This window comes from Eptesicus fuscus, chromosome 13, assembly GCF_027574615.1.
Source record: "Eptesicus fuscus isolate TK198812 chromosome 13, DD_ASM_mEF_20220401, whole genome shotgun sequence".
In the NCBI taxonomy this organism is placed as follows: Eukaryota; Metazoa; Chordata; class Mammalia; order Chiroptera; family Vespertilionidae; genus Eptesicus; species Eptesicus fuscus.
Genome location: NC_072485.1, coordinates 38,344,296 through 38,365,220, shown reverse-complemented (window position 1 = coordinate 38,365,220; position 20,925 = coordinate 38,344,296). Strand labels below are relative to the sequence as shown.

The following is a 20,925-nucleotide window of genomic DNA, read 5'->3' as shown; positions in this document are numbered from 1 at the left end:
AGATCTGGGACAGGTCTGCTGATGTTCTGGCTGCCCTCCAGCAAATGCCTGTCCCTCTCTGGACACCACTTTCTCTAACGTGAGTCAGGGGACATTATACCCTCTCCTTGGCTCCCAAGAGAGTGAGGTAGCAGAAATCCCAAACCCGGGTGCCCAGCACAGTGCCTAGCTCATGTAAGGGCTCTAAGAACATATGTTGGGTAAATACATGGTAAACAATGAGTGAATTGAATGAATTCATGGGACCCAGATTTACTGAGCACCTCCTATGTTCCAGTCCCATGCTCAGAGCCACCGAGGCTACAAGCACAACCAGGTCCTCAGGGGCCACTCACGGAGGGAGCATCTGAGAGAGCAGCCGTTCCGTCTTCTGCCTCTCCAGCTCCAGCTCCTCAGTCCGCGCCTGGACCAGGTCCTCCAGGTTCTGGGAATACTTCTCCAACCTCCGCAGCATAGACTCGGCAACGCTGGTCTTCTTGCCTTGGTTGATGCTTTTGAACTGAAGTTGGAATAAAATTCCCAATTCATCCATGAAGGTCAGCACACTCAGCCCGCAGCTTGTTCACAGTCTGGTTCACAGGAATGAGCCAGACATAGTGCCTGCCTGGAGGAAATGGACTGGTGGGGACCAGATATGGAATAGACAGGGGGTGGCAGCTCTGCTGAGGGAAAACACAGACGGCCGGGAGGCGCTGGCTTAGTTCTGTGTGAGGTGGGCAGAAAGCACTTTGCGAAGGAGCCCAGGCTCAGCACAGCGTTACCGTTAACAATCCCTGGCCCTGCTGCATTGGTCCTTACAACAACCCTGTGGAAAAGGCACTCTTTGTTCTTCTCAAAGTTGGATGACGGATGGATGGATGGATGGATGGATGGATGGATGGGTACTAGATGGATAGGTAGATATGCTGTTTGGATGGATAAGTGGATAAATACATGGGTAGATAGATAGGTAGAAAGGATATATGTAGCTTATTTGTATAATAACCTGTTTCTACCTCTCGATTTCTCTCTATCCTCCAAAAAATTTTAAGTACTAAGAAAAATAAAGCCATGCCACAAAATAAAATAATAAATATATAAGGATACTGGGAACAATGAAGAATGAAGTTTTTTTTTTTTTTAAGCTATTTAGCATTGAGGTCCGTGTGCAAAATGCGCGCTAGAATTTGGTCCCAAGTTTAGATACGAGCTTCCTAGCAACAAGGCAAAGAGGGAAATACAGATGACGTGACCCGCGGAGTCCAGGAGACAATGGGGCATTAAACTAGTTTCTCAAGAGAAACGCGCCTACTGCTGGCCCTGAGCAGAGAGCAGTGCCTCCCTGAGGTCTCCTGTGTGGTTACAAACTGTTCGGTCAGCAACCTCACAGCCTCTCCTTGACAGCGTTCTGCTGTGGCTGGGGCGTGGGGGCCGGGAAGGGGAGGCACGAAGATATCACCTCAGGCTTGATGGGTTGGCCCCGTGGGAGCCATTAGCCGGTTCAGGCAGGCCCACACACGCCACTGCCCCACAGGCTCCTACAGACTTGCCTCACCCCTCCTTCTGCAGTCCCCAGGGCAGGCCTGGGGGCCCCAGTGCCCCTCACATCCCCCACTCACTCCGCAGGGAGCCGGTGCTGCCACCCCAGCCACAAACAGCCTCTCTGCCCCGGTGCCAGGAGGCCCAGGATAGGTCGGGGTTCCCAGAGCCAGTTCTGCAGACAGAGAACCTGGGCTTGGCCTCCAGCCCCGCCTTTCACTCCCTCAGTTACCTTGGGCAAGTCCCCTCACCTCTCTGTGCCTCAGTTTCTCTCTGGAAAGCCCAGATAATAATGAGGATTAAATGAAGTAAGCGGAGCACAGCGTGGGGCTCAGGAAGGCACTCAGAGGCTGTACCTCAGGCCCCCCTCAGAGTTACGTGCTGGCCTGTTGCCCCCCTTTCAGGGCCCCAGGGATACTGTGGGGTTCCCACTGGGCAAAGTGAGGTGCATTGATCAGCCATTTCTCGTGAGCACTCGGCTCCTCCCGGGAGCACCGACCTGCGTGTAGATCTGGTCCAGGCTGGGTCTGTCCTCCGGAGCCTCCGCCCAGCACTGCTCCATCAGCTGGATGCACTCGGGCGGCCCGTGGTCAGGGCACACCCGTGGCCGGCACAGGGGAGGGGGCGATGCCACCTTTCTGATGATTTCTGCAACAAACACCATGAGGTGGTGGCCCCGAGGTCCCCAGGAGGGCTGCGGGCGGGGCCTGGGGCCTGAGCGGGAGAGCAGGGTGGGCCTGTGCGGGGATGTGAATGGGGCCTTGAAGGTGCTCCTTGGCCCCTGCTCCGGGCCCCGAGGCCTGGTGGTCGGTGGACCCAGGACTCGTGCTTCCCTGGGCCCGCCCCGGGTGTGGGGAGGGAAAGGGTCTCAGAGAAAGGGCCTGCTTCAGGGGGGGCTTTAAATTCTTGGTCTGCCACCACCTGTCTGTGAGATGGTGGACAGGGCAGTGACGTGTCTGAGCCTCCGTCTCCCCATCTGTGAAATGAGGGTAATAAACTGCCCTCTTGAGAGGGGTGCTGAGGGAGGAGATGGTAGAGGTTAGGTGCCGGGCACCCAGCAGGCTCTCCCCACCCCCAGATGCTGAATCAAGTGCTGCTGCTCTGTTGCCAGTGATGGCCACCGGCTCTTTTCACCAGCCCTGCCTCCTGGAGACTCTCCGGTGCCAACTCCCCACAAGTGCAAAGCAAAACCGTATCTTCATCATCATCACCACCGTCATCATCATCATTTCCCCAAGACGACCCTGCCGTGGACCTTCCTGCCCCCCCTCCATGTGATAAGGCCGCCAGACTAAGTTGAGGTCAGATGGGTCGGTGTTCTATCTCTGGCTCTGCCCCTTGGCATCACTCTGTGCCTTGGTTTCTCCACCTGACAATGGATGGAAAGAACCTCCGGAAGCTGCTGGGGAGCCCGGGGAGCTGAGAAATTCAAGGACGCTGGGAGGGAGAGGGGCTGACGGTCAGGCTTTCAGCGGGTCAGGAGGGAACCTCGACATTATCTGTTTACATTCTCTACAAGTTACATCACCTCTCTGAGCCTCGGTTTCCTCACTGGTAAACGGGGCAGAATAACAGCACAGACCTGCTAGGGCTGTTTGCAGGAAGCTCTGGTCACCTCTGAGGAGACCCTCCTCCCCTGGTGGGAGGAGGGCATCCTGGGAGCCAGGGAGGAGAAGCGTCTTTCTGGATTTCACTCCCCTTCCCATCTCTTTGTTGGCCTCCTTGTTGGGGGGAGTGCCTGCATCACTGTCCCATTTTACAGACAGGGAAACTGAGGTTCCTAAGTCGCCCACAGCCACAGGGCCGTGAAAAAGTAGACTCCAGAACTGGGCCGGATCTCCTCCGGACCTGGGCGATTTCCTCCATCCGCCCAGAGGTTCCCAGCCTGCGGCCCAGACCCGAGGGCCGCTGAGGGAAGGGTCTGGAAGCTGGATGTGCTCACAAAGGGGTGTGAGCAGATGGAACCCATCATACATCACGCGCGCACACGTACAACACGTTTTCAAAAGTACTCAGCTGGTGCTGCGATGACTAACATACAAATCCAGTTCAAAGGGTCGCCGAGTTCAGAGCAGATTTTGTCTTTGGGTATGCTCTCGGGCGGCGGATATTAAAAGCCCAATAGGAGCATGTGAGGCTCCAGCCTTTCCTGACCTTGGAACGGAGTCCTCCTAGGTCAGTGATGGCGAACCTATGACACGCGTGTCAGCACTGACACGCATAGCCATTTCTGATGACACGCAGCCGCTGAGGCGGCCGCATGCCGAGGATGAAACATCTGCAAAATAATGTTTTTTCCTGAAAGTGACACACTACCCAATTTATGCTCAGTTTTTTGGCAAAGTTTGACACACCAAGCTCAAAAGGTTGCCCATCACTGTCCTAGGTGAAACTGCTGGGAACCACTGGCCCAGGCCGGGCCCGCTGTCCCCACCCCATGCGTCACCAGGACTGATGGGCCCTGCTGCACATCCAGCTCCGTGGGGAGATGCTCCGTGGATGGCACGGCGAGATTTCAGGGCAAAAGCACTGAGCGTGGGTCAGGGAACTTTTGCTCAAATCCCAGACCCACTGCTTTCCACTGAGGAGCCTCCTCTCTGAGCCTCACTTAATTCTCTCTGAAAAGAGTGCACTTACCCACCTCCCAAGTGCCCCACACAGACAGGATCTTAAAAAGATGCTATTTCTAACAGGGACTGTGTCCAAGCGGGAGAATCAGGAGAGAACCTGAGAGCCTCATTAGCACAGCCCTAAAACTGCCCAGGCAGATTTTTACCGGGAGCCCACAGGGAGCCAGGCACTTTGTCTAAAGTATTTCACGGAATCCTCACAACTACTCTGGGAGGCAGGCATGACGGTCCCATTTTACAGAGGAGGAAACTGAGGCTCAGAGTCTGAAAGGGATTTACTCAAAGTCATGAGGAGAGTTGGTGTGGAGCTGGGCGTAGGTGGGTGACCCCTAACATTTTATGCCTGTGCTCTTAACATTTTACTCCCTATGATCAGGAAAAGCACCCCAGGAAGTAGCAGACCCTGGTCTCACAGCCCAACCCAAGGGTGGCCATGGGGTTCCAAGCCTGGTCCCTGCACCTACGGCAGACAGAGCCCCGGCCTGAAGGGTCCTGCACTGGCAGCATGGCTTGGGGGTCCCATCTGGTTGGTCTTCCCTCTATCAGTGCAGATGGGGCGGGGGAGGGGGGACAGCTGAGGAATGTTGAACAAATGGCCCGATGAACCCCCCTCCTTCCCACTCCTCCACCTCATAAATTTGGGGCCTGGAATGCTCATTATTCACTGAGCAGCGCTTTGGTGGAGAAAGGAAGTGGGCCGGCCTCCTTGTGAGTCACAGATTATCCACTGGGGGGTGGAGGAGGGGGGAAGGAGGGGACGGGATGGTGGGCTCGGCTCCACCACTGCCCTGCACGTCAGGCTGAGATGCCAGGGTCCCTGTGGGGACAGGCCCTGGGTCGGGGTGGAAAGAGCAGCCTGGAGCCCGGGAAGCCCTGACAGAGAACACGGAAGGAGAGGAAACATTTCTGAAGTTGGGCCCTGGCACTGGGGTCAGAGGTGAGGAAATGTCTAAGACCGGGCGGCAGTGGGAAAGGTGTGACGATTCTCCTGGACACCCCAAAGTGTGGGCACAGAGATGCTCTGGAAGGAGCCCCACCCAGCAGAGAACCAAGCCCCCAAGACCGAGCAGCCTGGCCACATGGGACATGGGCCGGATGTCTGGCACATCCTAAGTTTGATTCCCGTTCTAAAGGGGAGAAAGCTGAGGCTCAGAGAGGGTGAGTGATCTGTGTCAGGTCACACAGGAAGGACATGCCACAGCTGGGGAAGAGCCGATGTCTGCATGGACACAACGTGTGTGCTGAGCAGCGGGGTGCTCCGCCTGAGCATCTGCACACTCGGCAATGACCCTGGGAGAGGCTGGGAGGGTTGGGGCTTTCCCCAGAAACCAGTGTCTTTCGCCCTGGAACTGCTCAGCTGCCATCTTGGCAGAGTTGCTGAAGGCTGCCCGGCTTAAGCCAAAGAAACCCAACAGCTTGCGGTCAAACAGGCAAGTGTGTCCGTGTGGTTACTTTCAGGCCCGAATTTCGTGATGTCACGGAGCTCCCTGACCACGTGGGGAGGAGGATGCTGTACCTTCCGCCGAGAGCCCCGAGGAGCCGTAGGGTGGGCCTCGAGTCAGAACCTCCTGCAGGATAATGCCAAGGCTGAAGACGTCTCCTTTGAGGGTGCCCCGCCCGGGCCCCCCGGGCCCCCGCAGCAGCTCCGGAGCTGTCCACAGCAGGTCTGCAATCACAGGGACAGGCCACACCATGTCGCCCTCTAACCACCCACGCTGGGCCGAGCTGGGCAGCCGTTTCCCACACGTGGTGTCACCACCTTCTCCCGTCAGCCACAGGAGGAGCTGGTTCCTCCCCATTCACCGTGAGGGCCCCGAGGCTCAGGGAGGACAGCCGCCAGGTCACCCGACACGAGTGCTGGAGGACTGGAGAGCTCGCCCTCTCCCCTGCCTCACAAGCACCCGATTTCAACAGAGGCCTCAGAACCACTGCCCACCCCTGAGCTGACCTTCCGGGGCGGGCCACGGGCAGGGAGCCCGCCGAGCACCCAGGAGCCCTGCATAGCCGTGGTCAGTGACCTTCAGCACAAAGCGCTCGTCCACCACGCAGTTTCGGGACTTGAGGCGGCCGTGCGGGAAATGTTGATGGTGCAGATACCGCACGCCCTGGGGTGGACATAATGGGGGTCCTTTAGGCCTGCGGTGAGTGAAGGGGACCCTGGTCCTCTCAGAATTCCCACGCACCCCAGAAACCCTTCCTGCCTCCCTCACCCTTTGCCACACTATTCAGACTTGTCTCAGACAAAGTGAAGAGAGCCTGGGCCTGGGAAATCTGAGCATCTTGTCTCCCTCCCCTCCCCATGACCCCATCCAACCCCCCAGTTCCAGGCCCAGGGGAGGTTCTCACACGAATCAAATCCAGCAGCAGGGAGGCCTGGAAGGTCCAGTCCAGCCGCAGAGCCTCATTCTGCAGCAGGTCCTCCAGGCTGCCCCGGGCACAGTGCTCCAGCACCAGGGCCCTCACCCCAGGGGCCACGAAGAGCCCCAGGCAGGTGGCAACGTTCTCATGCCGCAGCTCTCGCATCTGCCAGGGCAATGAGCATCGTGGGGCCCCCAGGGGTTGGACCAGGTGAAATCCACAACTCTCAGCACATCGGCACAGGGCTGAGCATAGAGAGGCATCAGACATGTTGGATGGGTAGATGGATGATGGATGCATGGTAAGCGGAGGATAAATGGATGGGTGGATGGATGGGGATGGATGGATGGATGGATGGATGGATGAGTAAGTGAGTGAAAACACAATAGATGAATAAGTGAATGAGCTGTAACCAGTTCCATGGTACAGGGATCTAAGCCTGTTTCCCAACCTAAGTGGCACCATGATCCTGAAAACCCCAAGACTCAGTGGCCGATAAAGGAGGAGAAGAGGTGCAGAAGGGATCAGGGCCAAGCAGAAAGCAGCCTCCCTGATGGCTGCCCAACAGTCCAACCTGCGATGCTAGCATTTGCTCAAGCAAAAAAGGTGGAACCCTTGCCTAGGAAGGCCCTCTTCACAAAAACAGTTCAGGGGTCAACTAAGAGACGGAGCGCTGAACACTCTCCCCCTTAGAGGTTCACAGGCGTATTAACATGCTAGAGGCCCGACGCACGAAATTCATGCAAGGGGCTCAGCACTTGCACCCGCGACTTCGTCCAGAAGGTGGTTCGATTGTCAGTCTAATTAGCATATTATGCTTTTATTATTATAGATTATTATAGATATGGGGAGGTAAGAATGGCCTCAGATCCTTTGACACCCCTGCTGTCAAGAGGTGGGGCCTCTGTGCCCTCCCCTTGAGTCTGAGCGGGCTCTGTGACACTGTGACCAATAGGACATGGTGGAAGTGGTCCGGAGAGTTTCAGGTCTGGGTCTTAGAAGACTGACAGCTTCTATTTCCTGTCTGTGGGAGCCCTGAATGACCACAAGAAGTCCCTCTACCCAGAGACACCATGCAAGAGAGACCACATGGAGAGGCCCTAGGAAAATTGTTTAGCCAAGCCCTGCCCAAATTCCCTACCCACAAAATTGTAAGGTATTATAAAATAATCTGGAGGAGTATTTTAGTTGTTGCTTTAAACCAGTAAATTTGGGGCTAAATTGTTCCCCAGGCAAAGATAGCAAGAACAGCATGTTAAAAATCCTGAGAAGTCCTATCGCTAACCCAAGCAATTTCCAAACTCATTTGACCACAACCGAGCCTTTTCTTCTAGGAAACATCTATGCACATTGGTTACAAGAGGCCCACCGAAATGCCTAACCTCCAGCCACTTAATCTCTACAAACCTAATTTCAGATGTTGGGAATAATAATAAAATTCACAATTTATCAAAGCTGTACCACTTGGCAGGATATGGCTAGGTTTTTCCATATATTCTCTCCCATCCTCAGAGTTCCCCTGGGGTGGTTTTACTAGCTCCATTCTACAAGAAAGCTAAGTGTCCTGTGAGGGCAGGATTCCACCTGGGACCTTCCCGACTCAGATCCTGGGCTCCTCCTCCATCCCCCAGCCTCTCAGGATGGTGACAATCTCAGGGGTGAAGGGACTTACATGATTAGTGATAAGTGACTGGAAGGGATCCTGTCTCTTCTCCATGGCTGTATCCTCCAAACCCAGAACACAGCTTGGCAGAGTGGGTGCTCAGTAAGTAGTGAATAAATGGGTGGGTGGGTGGAGGGACGGCAGGTGCAGGATGAGGCCCTTGGATGGTGCTGAATACACACAGGTGGTGAGACTGATGGGAATGTGGCTCTGGTGGTCATGGTGACGATCACATTAAGGTGGTGACATGACTTTGGGATGCTGGTGTGTGATGGTGACAGTGAGGGTGTGTAACTGCGATGGACGTGGTGGCCAGGTGGTGGCGATCGTGCTAATAGGAGGACTTCCTTCCTGAGGCGAGAAGCTGCCACATTGAGTAGGGACCAATCCAGACCAACAGGGCCTCCTGATGGCACCCCGCCCCAGCCCACCCTCCAGGCCCTCTGCAGCCCTACCTGTCTCAGGAGGCGGAGGCAGCTGGGCCGCAGCTCCGGGGCTGTGCCAGCTTCCAACGTCTTCAGCCGCACCCACTCCCCCTGCTCAAGGAGGAACAAGAGTTCAGCTGCGGCCGGTTCCCAGCTGTGTGACCCCGGGCGGACCCTCAGCCTCTCTCAGCCTCAGCTTTTCCCCATAAATGAGTTCTCTCTGTGTGCTCCCAGGCCAGGGGACACAAAAGTTGGACTCGGGCTGTGGCCCTGGGAAAGAGCCAGGGGCCCGGCGTGGCGGACAGACTCAAGTTCCCGTCCTAACTCCACCACTTTCAAGTTCTGTGACCTTGGGCAGGTGACTTCCGATCCCTGAGCTTCACGTTTCAATTCTGATGCCCACCCCCATGCAAGGCTGACAAGATGGTGGCTATCAAGGCGTTAGCTCCTGGCCCCAAGGTCAGTTTTACTCTGCAGGGCCTCAGACACCCCGAACCCTGGAAGTGTGACCCAGGGACTCCAGGGCAGGGGCAATGGCAGAGGCTCCCACCTGGTACAGGGCCACGTTGGTAGGCTCCTGGGGGCTCCTTGCTGACCCCTGGGCCACCGACCTCAGGCTCCCACCATCTGCCGCACTTCTTGATTCACTCGCACTCTCCCTATCCGTATGCAGCCTCTGGAGGGGGCAGGCACCGTCAAAAGCTTAGGCGGGGCCTCGGTCCCCTGCTTGCGCCCCCAGCCCACGCCTGGCCCACCCACCTGACTGCTCAGTGGTGGGTGGATGAAGGCGAGCTCCTGGGCTGTCAGCAGGATCCGCTGAGGCCCCCGCACCAGCTGCAGCTGCCGGACGCCCAGTCTGGAGGGGAGAGAAAGTGCAGGGCAGAGGGGCTGGCACAAACGTCACCCTGGCCCCTTTAACCTGCCTCTGACCCTGAGCCCTCACCTATCCTCTCTCCATTTCCTTTCCTGCCTCCCCGGCAGTCCCACCAAGCAGTGCCCACCTCAGAGGCCCTCAGCCCGCCTCAGAGCTGGACTCCCAGCCTGATGTGCCTGCTGGTCTCAGCCTCAGTGTTCCCATGTCGCCTGGAGGCCTCAGGGGCAGCCAGAGCCTGGGGTGAGGCCTGGGAGAGGAGGGCTGCCCCTTCCTGGGTGTGGCTGAGGCTCAGGGAACAGGCGTCTTGAGACCCAGAAAGAACTGTTTCCAAAGCTGAAGGCCGCCCTGGCCAAGCCCACTGCACGGATGCTTGGCTGAAACTCGGGGAGGACGGGGTCTCGTGTGAGGCCCAGGCTTCTTCCCCAAGTCTCCCACGGGCCTCCTTAGGGGACACCCCGGCCTCACAGAGTCTGACAGAGGCTCTAGGATGGACAGGAGGGCAGGACCGTCCTGGGAACAGACGACGGGAAAGCCCCCTGCAGATTGCCAGGACTCTGCCCGCAGGAGAGAGGCCCTGAGGGGCTAGGGGTGCAGAGGGGCATGCCCACTCAGGCACACAGTCTCACCTGATGAGGCAAGTGAGGGCCCCGCCTGCTAGGACCACGACACAGGCCAGGACCAGAGCGAGGAAGCTGCCCGGGGGCTGCGTACCTGGGGGGAGGTGAGGGCAGACGTGAGTCCTAACAATAACGACCGCACAAGGAGTACAGCTCCCCACTCAGCCCTGCACCTGCTTCTTGGTCCCCTCTGGGAAATGGGGACACCAACCTCTGCCCACCCCCTCCCAGGGGTGAGGTTCAGAATGGCCCCCAATTAGGAAATTCCTATCTGGCCAGATCATCTCACACAGATATTGATTCCAGTACTGCTGTCTGGGTTCTCACCTCAGGCTCCCTGCCTTGGCCAGGAGGACCCTGCTCAGACCCCATCAGAGTCCTGATCACACTATGGCCTTTTGTCTGCCAGATTCAGGTCTCTTTTCACTGGACTGAGAGCAGCTGGACAGCAGGGCCTGTGTCTCAGTCATCTCAGCGTTCCCTGGCTGCTAACACAGGGCCTGGACACGGCAGGTGCTGGATTAAAACTGTGTCTCCCTGTCCATTGTTATCCTACTTCTCCTTACATGCCCTTCACAATGGGCCGTCACTACTTGTTCTGGCGGTCAGCGCCATTGTCATTCACGTTGACTGTCAGAAGAGTCCTCCTTACACTGAATCCGAATCTCGAGCCTTGGTGTCAGGAGTCGAATGAGAAGCGGCTGCCTGGGACCACGTGCTCTGGGACTGTTTTAGCCCTGCTCAGCAGAGCGGAGGGGAGGCCTTGTTAACCTTCCCTGTAACTCACAACTCGGAGCCTCCCCTGCCTCTTACCCTCAAGCCCAGCACCGTTCCATAGCACCTGACCCTGGTGGTTCAATCTTCTCAACAGAGTGCCAAGTCTCTTCTTTGTACCTGTTCCTGCACCTCATGAGACTGACTTGACTGTCCACATGGAGAGCCTTAATGAGTGACGGATGGATGGATGGATGGATGGAAGGATGGATGGATGGATGGATGGATGGATGGATGGATGGATGGATGGATGGATGGATGGATGGATGGATGGGTGGGTGGATGGATGGATGGATGGATGGATGGATGGGTGAATTACCTCTGATGCAGAGTGCATTGGGGTCAAACCAGCAGCTGGAGTCACGTGCCGGAGGGGCCCCTCCTGGAAAGTGGATGGCCCTGCCCAGGGGCTGCACCTGCCACGTGCCTGTGTCCAGGATGTGGGTGGGGACCAACTGGCTCTCCTGACCATCTGTGTCCAAAATGACGTACTGAGCCAGCCTCCTGCCCTTCTCGTCCGTCCGGATCCTCTGGCTAAAGCCGGCCACATCCAGAGCCCCTGTGTGGGCCCCTAGGTGGCCCGAGGGCCCTGCCCCATGGCTCCCAGAGCGGTTCAGGGCATGGGCCAGCAGGACCACAGCATCATAGATGGTCCCAAAGAGCGGGGACACCTGTGGAAGAGAAGGTCCCTCAACCCCATTACCCCTGGCACAGGCTCCCAGAAATGTCTGAGCCCTGGCCCTCCTGCCAGCAGCCATCGCTAGGATTATCACCCCCTAACCATCACCCCCCAACATACTCCTCTCTTTGATCCCACCATCACCTCAGTCCCCACTCAGCAGCCTCACAATCCCCATGACTGCCACCATCATGGCCACCAACACCACCAGCTCTGATGTCTCACAGGCATCTCAAATCTACCTAATAAGCCCCAAACAGAACTCCCGGTCCTGCAAGGTCCTGCCTGGTTCTACCACACCAAACCCATCCCCCGCCCCTCCCCCCACTTGTTTTAGGAAATGGAACTGCCACCTGCCTAGTGTCTCAAACCTCAGCTTGATTCCCAACTCCTCTCTTTCTCGCTTCCAGTTCATCATCCCATCTTTTTGGCTTTATTTCAGAATTTATTCCGAACTCAACTGACTGCCACCTGGGTCTGTGTTACCCTCACTGCTCACCTGGACCACACAGGAGCTTCCCAAGGGCCTCCTTGCTTTTTAGCCCTCTTCCGGCCATTTTCCATAAAGCAACCAAAGTGATTTTTAAAAAGATAAATCAAATAATTTCTTACTTAAAGCCTACTAATGGTTTCTTTTATGTTAAGTTCAGGCTCTTAACCCTGGCCTAGAATGACCCTCATGATGAGGCCCAAGCTCATCTCGGATCCCTCTCCCCATCACTCAGGACAGTCCAGCCACTCCTTCTACCTGCTCCTCTGGCTTTGAAGTGCACGCTGCCCCAGGGCCTTTGCACTTGCTGTTTTCCCCTACCTGGCTGCTCTTCATCCAGAGCTTCACCTGGCTGCCTCCTTATCACTCAGCCCTCAGCTCAAGTGGCACCTTCTCAGCAGGCTTCCCTGCCCTTCCTATCTCTTGTTGCCCACTATCCATGCCAGCCACTCTGTGTCACTTTACCCTGTTTTATCTTATTGGCAACATTATCACTATAACATTTTGTTATCGGGTTGCTCGGTTATTGTCCATCTCACACCAACAGAATGGAAGCTGCTTGAAAGCCAGATCTGTCTTGTCCATCATTGTGTCCCTGCCACCTGGCACAGTGGCACATGAGAAGGACTCACTTCACTTTTGTCAGATGAATCACTGGTTCAATGCCCCTTCATCATCATCAGAATCTCTGTCACCACCTCTAGACACCACTGTGTTCTTGTATCAAAAAGCAGAGCCACCTGAGTCCTATGAGCCCAAGCCGAGCCACAGCCACATCCCCCACCCAATACTCCTCAGATTCACCGTGGTGACTCCAGAAAACCTCCCCACTCTCCCACACTGCCAACACTCTCTCCTCCTCACCGGCACAACTTGCTAGAGAGATACAGAGAAAGGAGAGGAAGAACGTCTGCAAGAGAAAGAGCAGCTGGGCCAGAAATGACAAATAGAGGAATAGAGTCAGAGATTTAAAAAACAGAAGCAAAAGAGACTCAAGAGGAGAAGTGACCCAGCAGGCCAAAAGAGTGAATAATATGAGAAAGCACACACACACACACACACACACACACACACACACACACCCTCTGAAAGAAAGAGAGTATTCCAGGGACCAGACAAAGACCCTTTGTCAAATAAGGGATGGGTCCTGTGCCCACAGAGGAGGCGGGACTGATAGGCCAGGTGGGCAGCTGGCCAAGGCCAGGAAGGCCTGCATGGGGGAGGAGCGCGTGCACACCTGCCCCTGGCCCCGTGCTCTGAACCTGGTGAGGGTCTGCACTGACCTACCTGCTCTGGATCCGGGTGGGCGGCTCCCTCTTCACTGGCCCCGGCAGCTTTGACGACCTTGTCCACGGGGCCAGACTCCAGGGTGACGCTGAGCACTGCATCATAGACCTCCCGCAGGGGCCCACCCTGGCCGAGCGCTGGGTAGGAGCGGTTTCGGTAGGGCAAGGCGAAGAGCATGGTGTCGTAGGGCAGGAAGACCAGCCGCCCATCTGCCAGGCCCTGGGCCCACGCTTGTCTCAGAAGGGCCGTCTGCTCAGAGCCTCCCAGGAGCGCCGAGTGCATGCACAGCACCACGACTGGAGGCAGACGTGGCAGGCTCACTTTTGCAGGCCTTCCCTAAAGCCCAGAAGTCAGTGGCCCAGAGCTCTTAGGTCCACCCCCACCCTCTGCTGCCACTGCCAAGAGTCCCCCCCCCCTCCCCATCAGTCTGGGGGAAGGAGAAAGATCCCTTCTATCTGCTCCCTCTGTAACCATAACTCCAGGACCACCCAATCTCACCTGAGAATAGCTCCCTTCTAGCCTGAACACCCAATCATCATGACCCACTTCCCACCCTCCCTGTGCCCTGCTGTCTCTGACAATCGCTAATGTATACTGACAGCTTGCTCTGTGTTAGCCTGAAGTACTTTTGCAAACATTTAGTCATTTGATATTACAACGGTACTAAGAAGTATGTTTATCATTATCTCTACTTTCTGATAGGAAACCAAGGCCCGGAAAGGTTAAGGAATGGCCCCAGGTTCCTGTTGCAATCCCTTTCTCCAAAAAATCCAGGAGTATGGAGCCACCAAGGAAGGTCGATGGCCTCCTTGCTGGGGCCTGGGGACCCCTGTCATGTGGAAGTCAGAGCCTGAAGCCCAGCCTCTCTCTGGTGAGCCCTGGGTGGCCATGCTATGGGGACATGGGCAGGAGCCACCCCATCGTGGCCTCAGAATAGTAAGAAAGGTCCTCGGAGAGAGACCCACCAAGACTGAAGGGAAACAGAACCAGGGCTTCCTTTGTAAACCCTTTTCCTCTGCCTGGCTTCCGTCCCACTTCCCACCAAACCTCCCCTCTCTCTTACTCAGAGTTGGCCACACGAGGGAGCTAATGCACAAAACTGGGGAGGTTCATGGGTAAAAGCCTACATTGATTGTGAGCAGTGCTCTCTTTATCTCCTCTTCACAACCCATGAAGTAAGGACTTTTATCAGGTTCATACCACTGATGAGGAAATTACAGCACAGAGAGGTTTAGTGACTTGCCTGAGGTCACACAGCTGGTAGGAAGTGGGTCAAGTGTGGGATCCTGGCTATCTGAGCCCAGAGAATGTGCCCCTAACCACTCTGCATCCTGGCTCCTGAAAGTCAGCACAGTGGCTGGAACGCCAAGTGTCGGAGAGGGAGTCTGATGAGTTTTCCCCCACCGACTGCCACCATGTTCCAGCCGCACAGAGGTGAACTGCTCATTCTCCCAGTCCCGTTAGCACACTGCCTCCATTGCTTTGCACTAGCTGACCCCTCTGGTTGGAATGCCTTCCCCCTCACCCCCTCCTGCCATCAACTTCTCACTTTCAGGCTCTGCCCTAATGTCACCTCCTCTGTGAAGCCCTGCCCACCCCCAGGTAGATCAGCTCCCCCAGCCTATGGGCTCCTCTGTTGTCTAAATACACCTCTGTCTCCTGCCAGACTCCAGCTCCAAACCGCTGGGGCCCAGTCAGTTCCTCCCCCATCCCCAGAGCCGAGCCAGGGTCAGGGGCTCTGAGCCAGGGGCAGGGGCAGAGCCGCGCTCAGTGACGCTTGGTTGAATGTTTACAAAGTACTGTTTCCATACATCTGCTCCTTGGAGGTGGTTTCCTCATTCTCCTTTCACTTGCTGAAAACCGGAAACACCTGGGCCAGGTCCCTTGCTCCTCTCTGCTCTAAGTCACTACCCAGCCACGCGAGCTCGGGGCTGCCAGCCCGCCCCTCCTCCCTGGAACTGGCCTCAGTGCCCCCAGATCTAGAACTTGGCGGTTGGTCCCAGTGGTTTCCAAACTGTGCCCAATGGTAAGACATACATTTTACATTGTGTGCTCTTAACCTGAGCATATAAAACTGGAGTACACTCACAAAACTGAGAGGTTCCCAAGAGCGAGACTTCATCCTGCTATCTGCAATGCACTCTCACCCTCACTACTTTTATTCCATTTTATTTTATTCCATTCTGTTTCATTCTTCTCTGTCGCTTTCGATTGCATTCTCTTTCTTATTGTTGTAATGCTGGTCTGATCCACTAAGCTAGTTTATGGACCCAAATGGCCCAGTGTGAAAACCCCCAGTCTAGATGAACTCTAAGGTCCCTTCTGCCTTCCAGGTGACAACTCTCCCTATAGCCCGTTCTGCCAGGCATCTCCCTGGCTAACTACTTCCTTAAAGACAGGTCAAGTGTCACCCCCTCCAAGAAGCCTCCTCTGATCCTCCAGGGCCCAGCCCCATGCCCCCTCTGATCCTCCCGGCCTCTGCTTCTTGGGATGACCTTGACCTCTCTGTCATAAGCACCTGCCTGTTCAGCACCCATGCAACTCAGCACCCAGCACAGCAGGGGCTTCATAAATTTAGGAAGCTATCAATCAATCGATCGATCAATTAATCAATGAATCCATGAAAGTTCTGAGTCTAATTCCAAGAAACAAAGACTGGCTCTCCCTCCCTCCCTGGGGCTCCCTTCCTTTGCTCTCATCCCCTTCTCTATACCAGGCAAGGGCTAAGACAGCCCTGGGCTCCCGCTCCACCGCTGATGTTTGAATTAGAACTCAAACTCCGCCACACTCCTTGCCAGCCGTGTGACTGGGGCGTGTTACTGCCCTCCTCTGAGCTGCAAAGTGCAGGCCTCAGCAGGACTAGCTCACAGGGCTTCTGGGAGGTTGAACGCGGGGCCAAGCGCTCAGCCCAGGTCTGATGTGGAGGAAACTCCCCGTCAGCGGCCACGTGGAGTCCAGGCCGCCCACGGGAGGGAGGCACCGCGTACACTTACCTTTCAGGCCGCCCACGCCGCGCAGCTGCCTCAGCACCTCTGTGGCCTCCTGCTCCCCGGGTCCCAGAGACGTCACCAGCACCACGGGCAACCCGTGTGCCCTGAGAGTCGCGGCCACCTGCCGGGCTGTGGCCGCCCAGACGTCCTGGCGGGAGGACACGATGGCCACACGAGCCCAGCCAAAGTGTTTCATGACGGACAGCAGCACGTGGGCGGCCGACGGCAACGTGGGCACCAGCTCACCTCCTCCCGGAGGGGCCTCGCATGCCCAGGAGAAGAGGGTCTTGCCCCAGCCTTGGGCCAGCAGGGCTGCCGCTGGGCAGTAACCGGGGTTGACAGGGCCCACGAAAGCAGCTCCGGTGTTCTGGTGGGCCAGAAACGTGGCCAGGGCGCGAGGGGTGTCACAGCCCGTGGGGAGGACCACGGAAGCCAGCCGCCGGCCCAGCATCAGTGAGGCGTCCTGGTTGGCCCGGTCCACAGCCAGCTGGGCGGCCACTCTGGGGAGAGCCTGGGCAAAGATGGGGTCACAGTCCCAGGGACCCAGCACCCCCAGGGTAAACGTCCCCACCCCCCAGGCCAGATTGGGGAGGGAGCCAGCCCACAGAAGGGCACCCCACAGAACCACAGAGAAAAGCGGCAGGGAAGGGGCTCTCCTCGGACGGGTGAAAGTGGACTCCCACAGACCCTGGCAAGTCTTCCCGGGCGGCAGCCTCCAGTACCAGCCTTCAGGGTACAAGCCCCACTGCGGTCCTGGGAAAGAGGATAACGACAAGGTTTCCAGCATTTTCTGCCAGCACTTTCGACATAATTTGGAGGGAAACTGCTCCCCCCCTCCAGAAACTCAGCCTCCTCATTAGTAAAACAAGGGATTGGACCCATGATGTTGGGAGACCCCCATGATGCCCACGCCTGGACCTGGGCTGGCGCTCGGTGGCTCAGCGTGTGGGCTCTAGAGCTGGAGCTGGCCAGACTCGCTCACTGCTTCCCATCCCCGTGGCCCCACACCAGTCTCTGAAGTTTTCCAGCCCCATTTTCCTCTTCGGTAAAACGTGGGTAATGAAAGCTACTTGAAAGGGGAGGGTGGTGGTAAGGGGGAGAGATCAACCAAAGGACTTGCATGCCTATAAGCCTAACCAATGGACACAGACAACAGGGGGGTGAGGGCACGAATGAGGGGGGGTGGATTGGGAAGGTAATGGAGGGATGAGGACACATATGTAATACCTTAATCAATAAAGAAATTAAAAGGAAAAAAAGAAAGAAAGAAAGAAAACTACTTGATGGAGTTACTGTGGACATAATGTGAAGCACTTATCACAGCCCCTGGAACTCAGGGGTTCTGTAAATCCTCCCTCTGTCCATCTATTGCTATTATTTCTCCCTGCTCTCGCCCTCCAAGGTGGGCCAAGTTCTCCTGGTGCCTCGGAGCATCCCCTGCCTCTTACCTCAAGCCCAGCACCGTTCCATAGCTCCTGACCCTGCTGGAACCCAGGGGCCCACGGTGTAAGCAGGGCCTGGGGACAGGTAGCTCCCCTGTCGCATGTCTGTGGCTAGAGGGCTTACAATGCATGTGCACCGTTCCCGCTCTGGCCCCCACACAGCCCTGTGCAGACAGGAATTTCTGTCCTTACTGTACAGGTGAGGAAGCGCAGGGGAACTGAGTGGAGGGTCTCTGGACTGGGGGACTCCCCACTCCATCCTACTGTGCCAGGACCTCGATGCCCTCCTGCAGCTCGACAACTCCTGCCTGGCCTCTGCCTGCATCCCTAGCATTGCCCTTCCCCACCCACAGGACTCGGCCAAGTCCTCCCACACCGCTCATGCAGCCAGCAGCCTTCCACTGTGGGCGCCCCAGGAAGGCATGAGATCCCTCCTCACCCTTCAGAAGCTGCCAGGCTGGTAGGGAGGAGGGTCCCAGCCAGGAGCAGAGCTGACTGCAGTGCGGGCAGTAGGCAGGGCCAGTGGGGAGGCTCTGAGGGCCTCCTGGGGAGGCTCAGGGAGGGCTTCCCAGGGGAGGCCCAGCGGGAACTAGCTGACCCTGGGAAGTGTAGAGCGAGAGATTAAGAGTAAACCCTCCCGGTGCCAACAGTGAGGATGGCCTCTGCAGAGTAGCTCCTTAGAGATTACGTTCAGAGCAGAGGAATAAGAAGGGCCTTGGAATCACACGGATGAATACATCCTACTTTCATCACTCACTAGCCCCTAACTTTGGGCAAGACGCTTAACTTCTCTGAGCCTCAGCGTCCTCATCTATAACATGGAGCTGAGATCAGCCACCTGGTCGTGTGTGTGAAGACTGCAATGTGGAGAGCACAGTGGGGCCACTCGCTGAGGCAAGTAGGTAAGTGAGCAGCATGTACTGAAGGGAGGTAAGTCGGTCTGTGCTAAACGGCACAGTTATCACCGGCATCACTATCTGTGGGTCTTTGCAGGGAGGCAGGTGCACTGCGGTGTAGAGAGCTGGCTGGGAGGCGGGCGTCTGAGTTTCAGCCCCAGTCCTGCCTCTGCCCCACTCAAAACCTCGGCCTCTCAGCTGTAAAGAAGCCAGTTTGCAGAGCTGGCCAACTGTGGCTCCTTCGGGTCTGTGATACCAGGGTTCTCCCAGCTCAGGGCTCAGTGACTTGGGGGGACGGCTGCTCTCCCGCCAGCCTCTGGGGAGCCCTCTGCACCCTCCCTCCTCTTCTGCCATGATGCTCCACGTGGTCTCCTAGCATCCCAGCCTCATCCCTGGGAGGAGCTGGGCTTGTTCTGGGCTCACAGAGAGCTAATCATTCCCTGGTGGGAATGTAAGCGTATGTGGCTGATACTAATGACAGCCACCTCGCCCTCAATTTGTACTTTACAAAGCACTTGTGACCCACTGCTTTGCCTGTATTCCCCGAGGCCCTGAGTTGAGGCAAAATGACTGAGTGGGACAGTAACTGATGTCTCTCAAAAAGTTAGGGCTGAGCTGAAATAGGGTTTGGCTTCCCATGGCCCAGGCAAAGGCAAAAGTCACCTCTTTTTATTGAATACCTCGAACATTGAAACTGAAATATCCTGGGAGAGCTAAACATCTAAACCCAGTCCTCTGTGTATAGGTGGGGAAACTGAGGCACAGAAAGGAGGAATAAGAGGGGCCTTCCCTAGGTCCCACAAAGCAGCAGCAGGCTCCCCTGGCCCCACTGTCCTGCTGGCCACTCTCAGTGGCTGGGAATTCTGCATCTGATGGCCTGCAGGGACTCACAGAAGGCTGAGGGCTGTAGCAGGGTCAGCCGGCTTGGAGGGGGGCGGTCAGAGCAGGAGCCAGCATTAGCTGCAGCTCTGCTGCTGATTTGTGGGATGGAGTTCACATTTCTTCCTATGCCTCTGTTTTTCCATTTGTACTGGAAAGGCTTAATTTAAATGTTTAGGTCTCCAAAGATCCTTCAGCTCTGATGTCCGGGTTGTTAATAAATATCAGAAAACAGGTGAGTTTTGTCTCTGAGGCTGGCCATGTCCCCTTTCCCAGGAGTGTGTGGGCTGCCAGTGCTCCCACCTCCGGCACAATGGGCTAATGCACACCTTCCTGGGGAGAGATCACTTGCATTTTTAACCACAGATTGCTTGGCTCATAGAGCCAAGTTCAAGGTCAACTCCATACTATCATAACCCAAAAAGATGAAGATGCCTTTAGCTACATTAACAGATAAACAGCCCCCCTCCCCGACAATAGGGAAGATGACAGGAACCCAGGGAATGGGGATGGAGGATTCCTGTCAGAGTCAAGGCTCCTTCCACCTCTGTACCCAAGGGTCACCCTCCTGACCCCCACCCTGGCCCTTCTTGCCTTCCTTCAGAACAAGATCCCTGAAGACCCACCTGCCATACTGTGCTGTTGGGGCTGACTCCCTGCCTCTTTGGGGATCTTAGGCTCCTGCACCAGGGTCCTCGATGTCAAGCTCTTCAAACAGGCTCAGGGCTGGGGATCCCCCATTGTCACAACAGCCTGTATGTCACCATTCCTGCTGCCGTAGGCTGCCAGTGACTCCTGCCTGAGGGCTTCATATATGGCTCATTCCCTCACTGCCCCCCTCAGGAACCTGAAGAAGCCACTTGGAAAATTTGATCTGTTCAGACTCCAGGGCTCTGGGGAACCAAGCCAGAAAGGAAGGAGGGAATGAAGGAGAGAGGACCTGAGGGAGGAAGGGAGGGAAAGAAGGAGGGAGGCAAGGAGAAAAAAAAGGGAGGGAGGGGAGGAGAGAGGGAAGAAAGGAGGAAGGGGAGATGTCTTCAGCACTCCGGACAGCTCCAGACCTGGCTGGGACTCCCAGGAGGAAGGATGAGCCAGCACCAAAGAACTCAGCATTTCGCTTATACCACATGATCTCACTCATTTATGGATAATAAAGAACATTATAAACTGTTGAACAAAAATAGAGGCAAAGAAGCATAGAACAGACTGTCAAACTACAGCGGGAAGGTAGGGGAGGGTTGGGGTGGGGGTAAGAGATCAACATATAAGCACAACCAACAGACTCAAGACACTGGGGGTCGGGGGACGAGGGCAAGTGCCAGGGGGTAGGGGAGGCCGGGGGGAGGTCAGTGGGAAAAAAAAAAAGAGACATATGTACTACCATTTGTAATACCTTAAACAAT

General features: G+C 56.2%; 1 protein-coding gene across 1 annotated transcript in view; it reads right to left on the bottom strand.

Moving 5' to 3' along the window:
* Positions 1–17,339, bottom strand: part of LOC103293685 (guanylate cyclase D-like) — a 30,083-nt gene extending 12,744 nt beyond the window's left edge. Inside the window, exons 1-13 of the mRNA XM_028158384.2 lie at positions 17,288–17,339; positions 16,309–17,058; positions 13,316–13,611; positions 11,179–11,530; positions 10,095–10,179; positions 9,354–9,450; positions 9,145–9,270; positions 8,625–8,705; positions 6,495–6,671; positions 6,097–6,253; positions 5,665–5,814; positions 2,018–2,166; positions 336–499 (exon numbers count right to left, since the gene is read on the bottom strand). Coding sequence (XP_028014185.2) covers positions 336–499; positions 2,018–2,166; positions 5,665–5,814; positions 6,097–6,253; positions 6,495–6,671; positions 8,625–8,705; positions 9,145–9,270; positions 9,354–9,450; positions 10,095–10,179; positions 11,179–11,530; positions 13,316–13,611; positions 16,309–17,058; positions 17,288–17,339 — 2,636 coding nt within the window. The remainder of the gene's footprint in view (positions 1–335; positions 500–2,017; positions 2,167–5,664; positions 5,815–6,096; positions 6,254–6,494; positions 6,672–8,624; positions 8,706–9,144; positions 9,271–9,353; positions 9,451–10,094; positions 10,180–11,178; positions 11,531–13,315; positions 13,612–16,308; positions 17,059–17,287) is intronic.
* Positions 17,340–20,925: the final 3,586 nt, after the last annotated feature.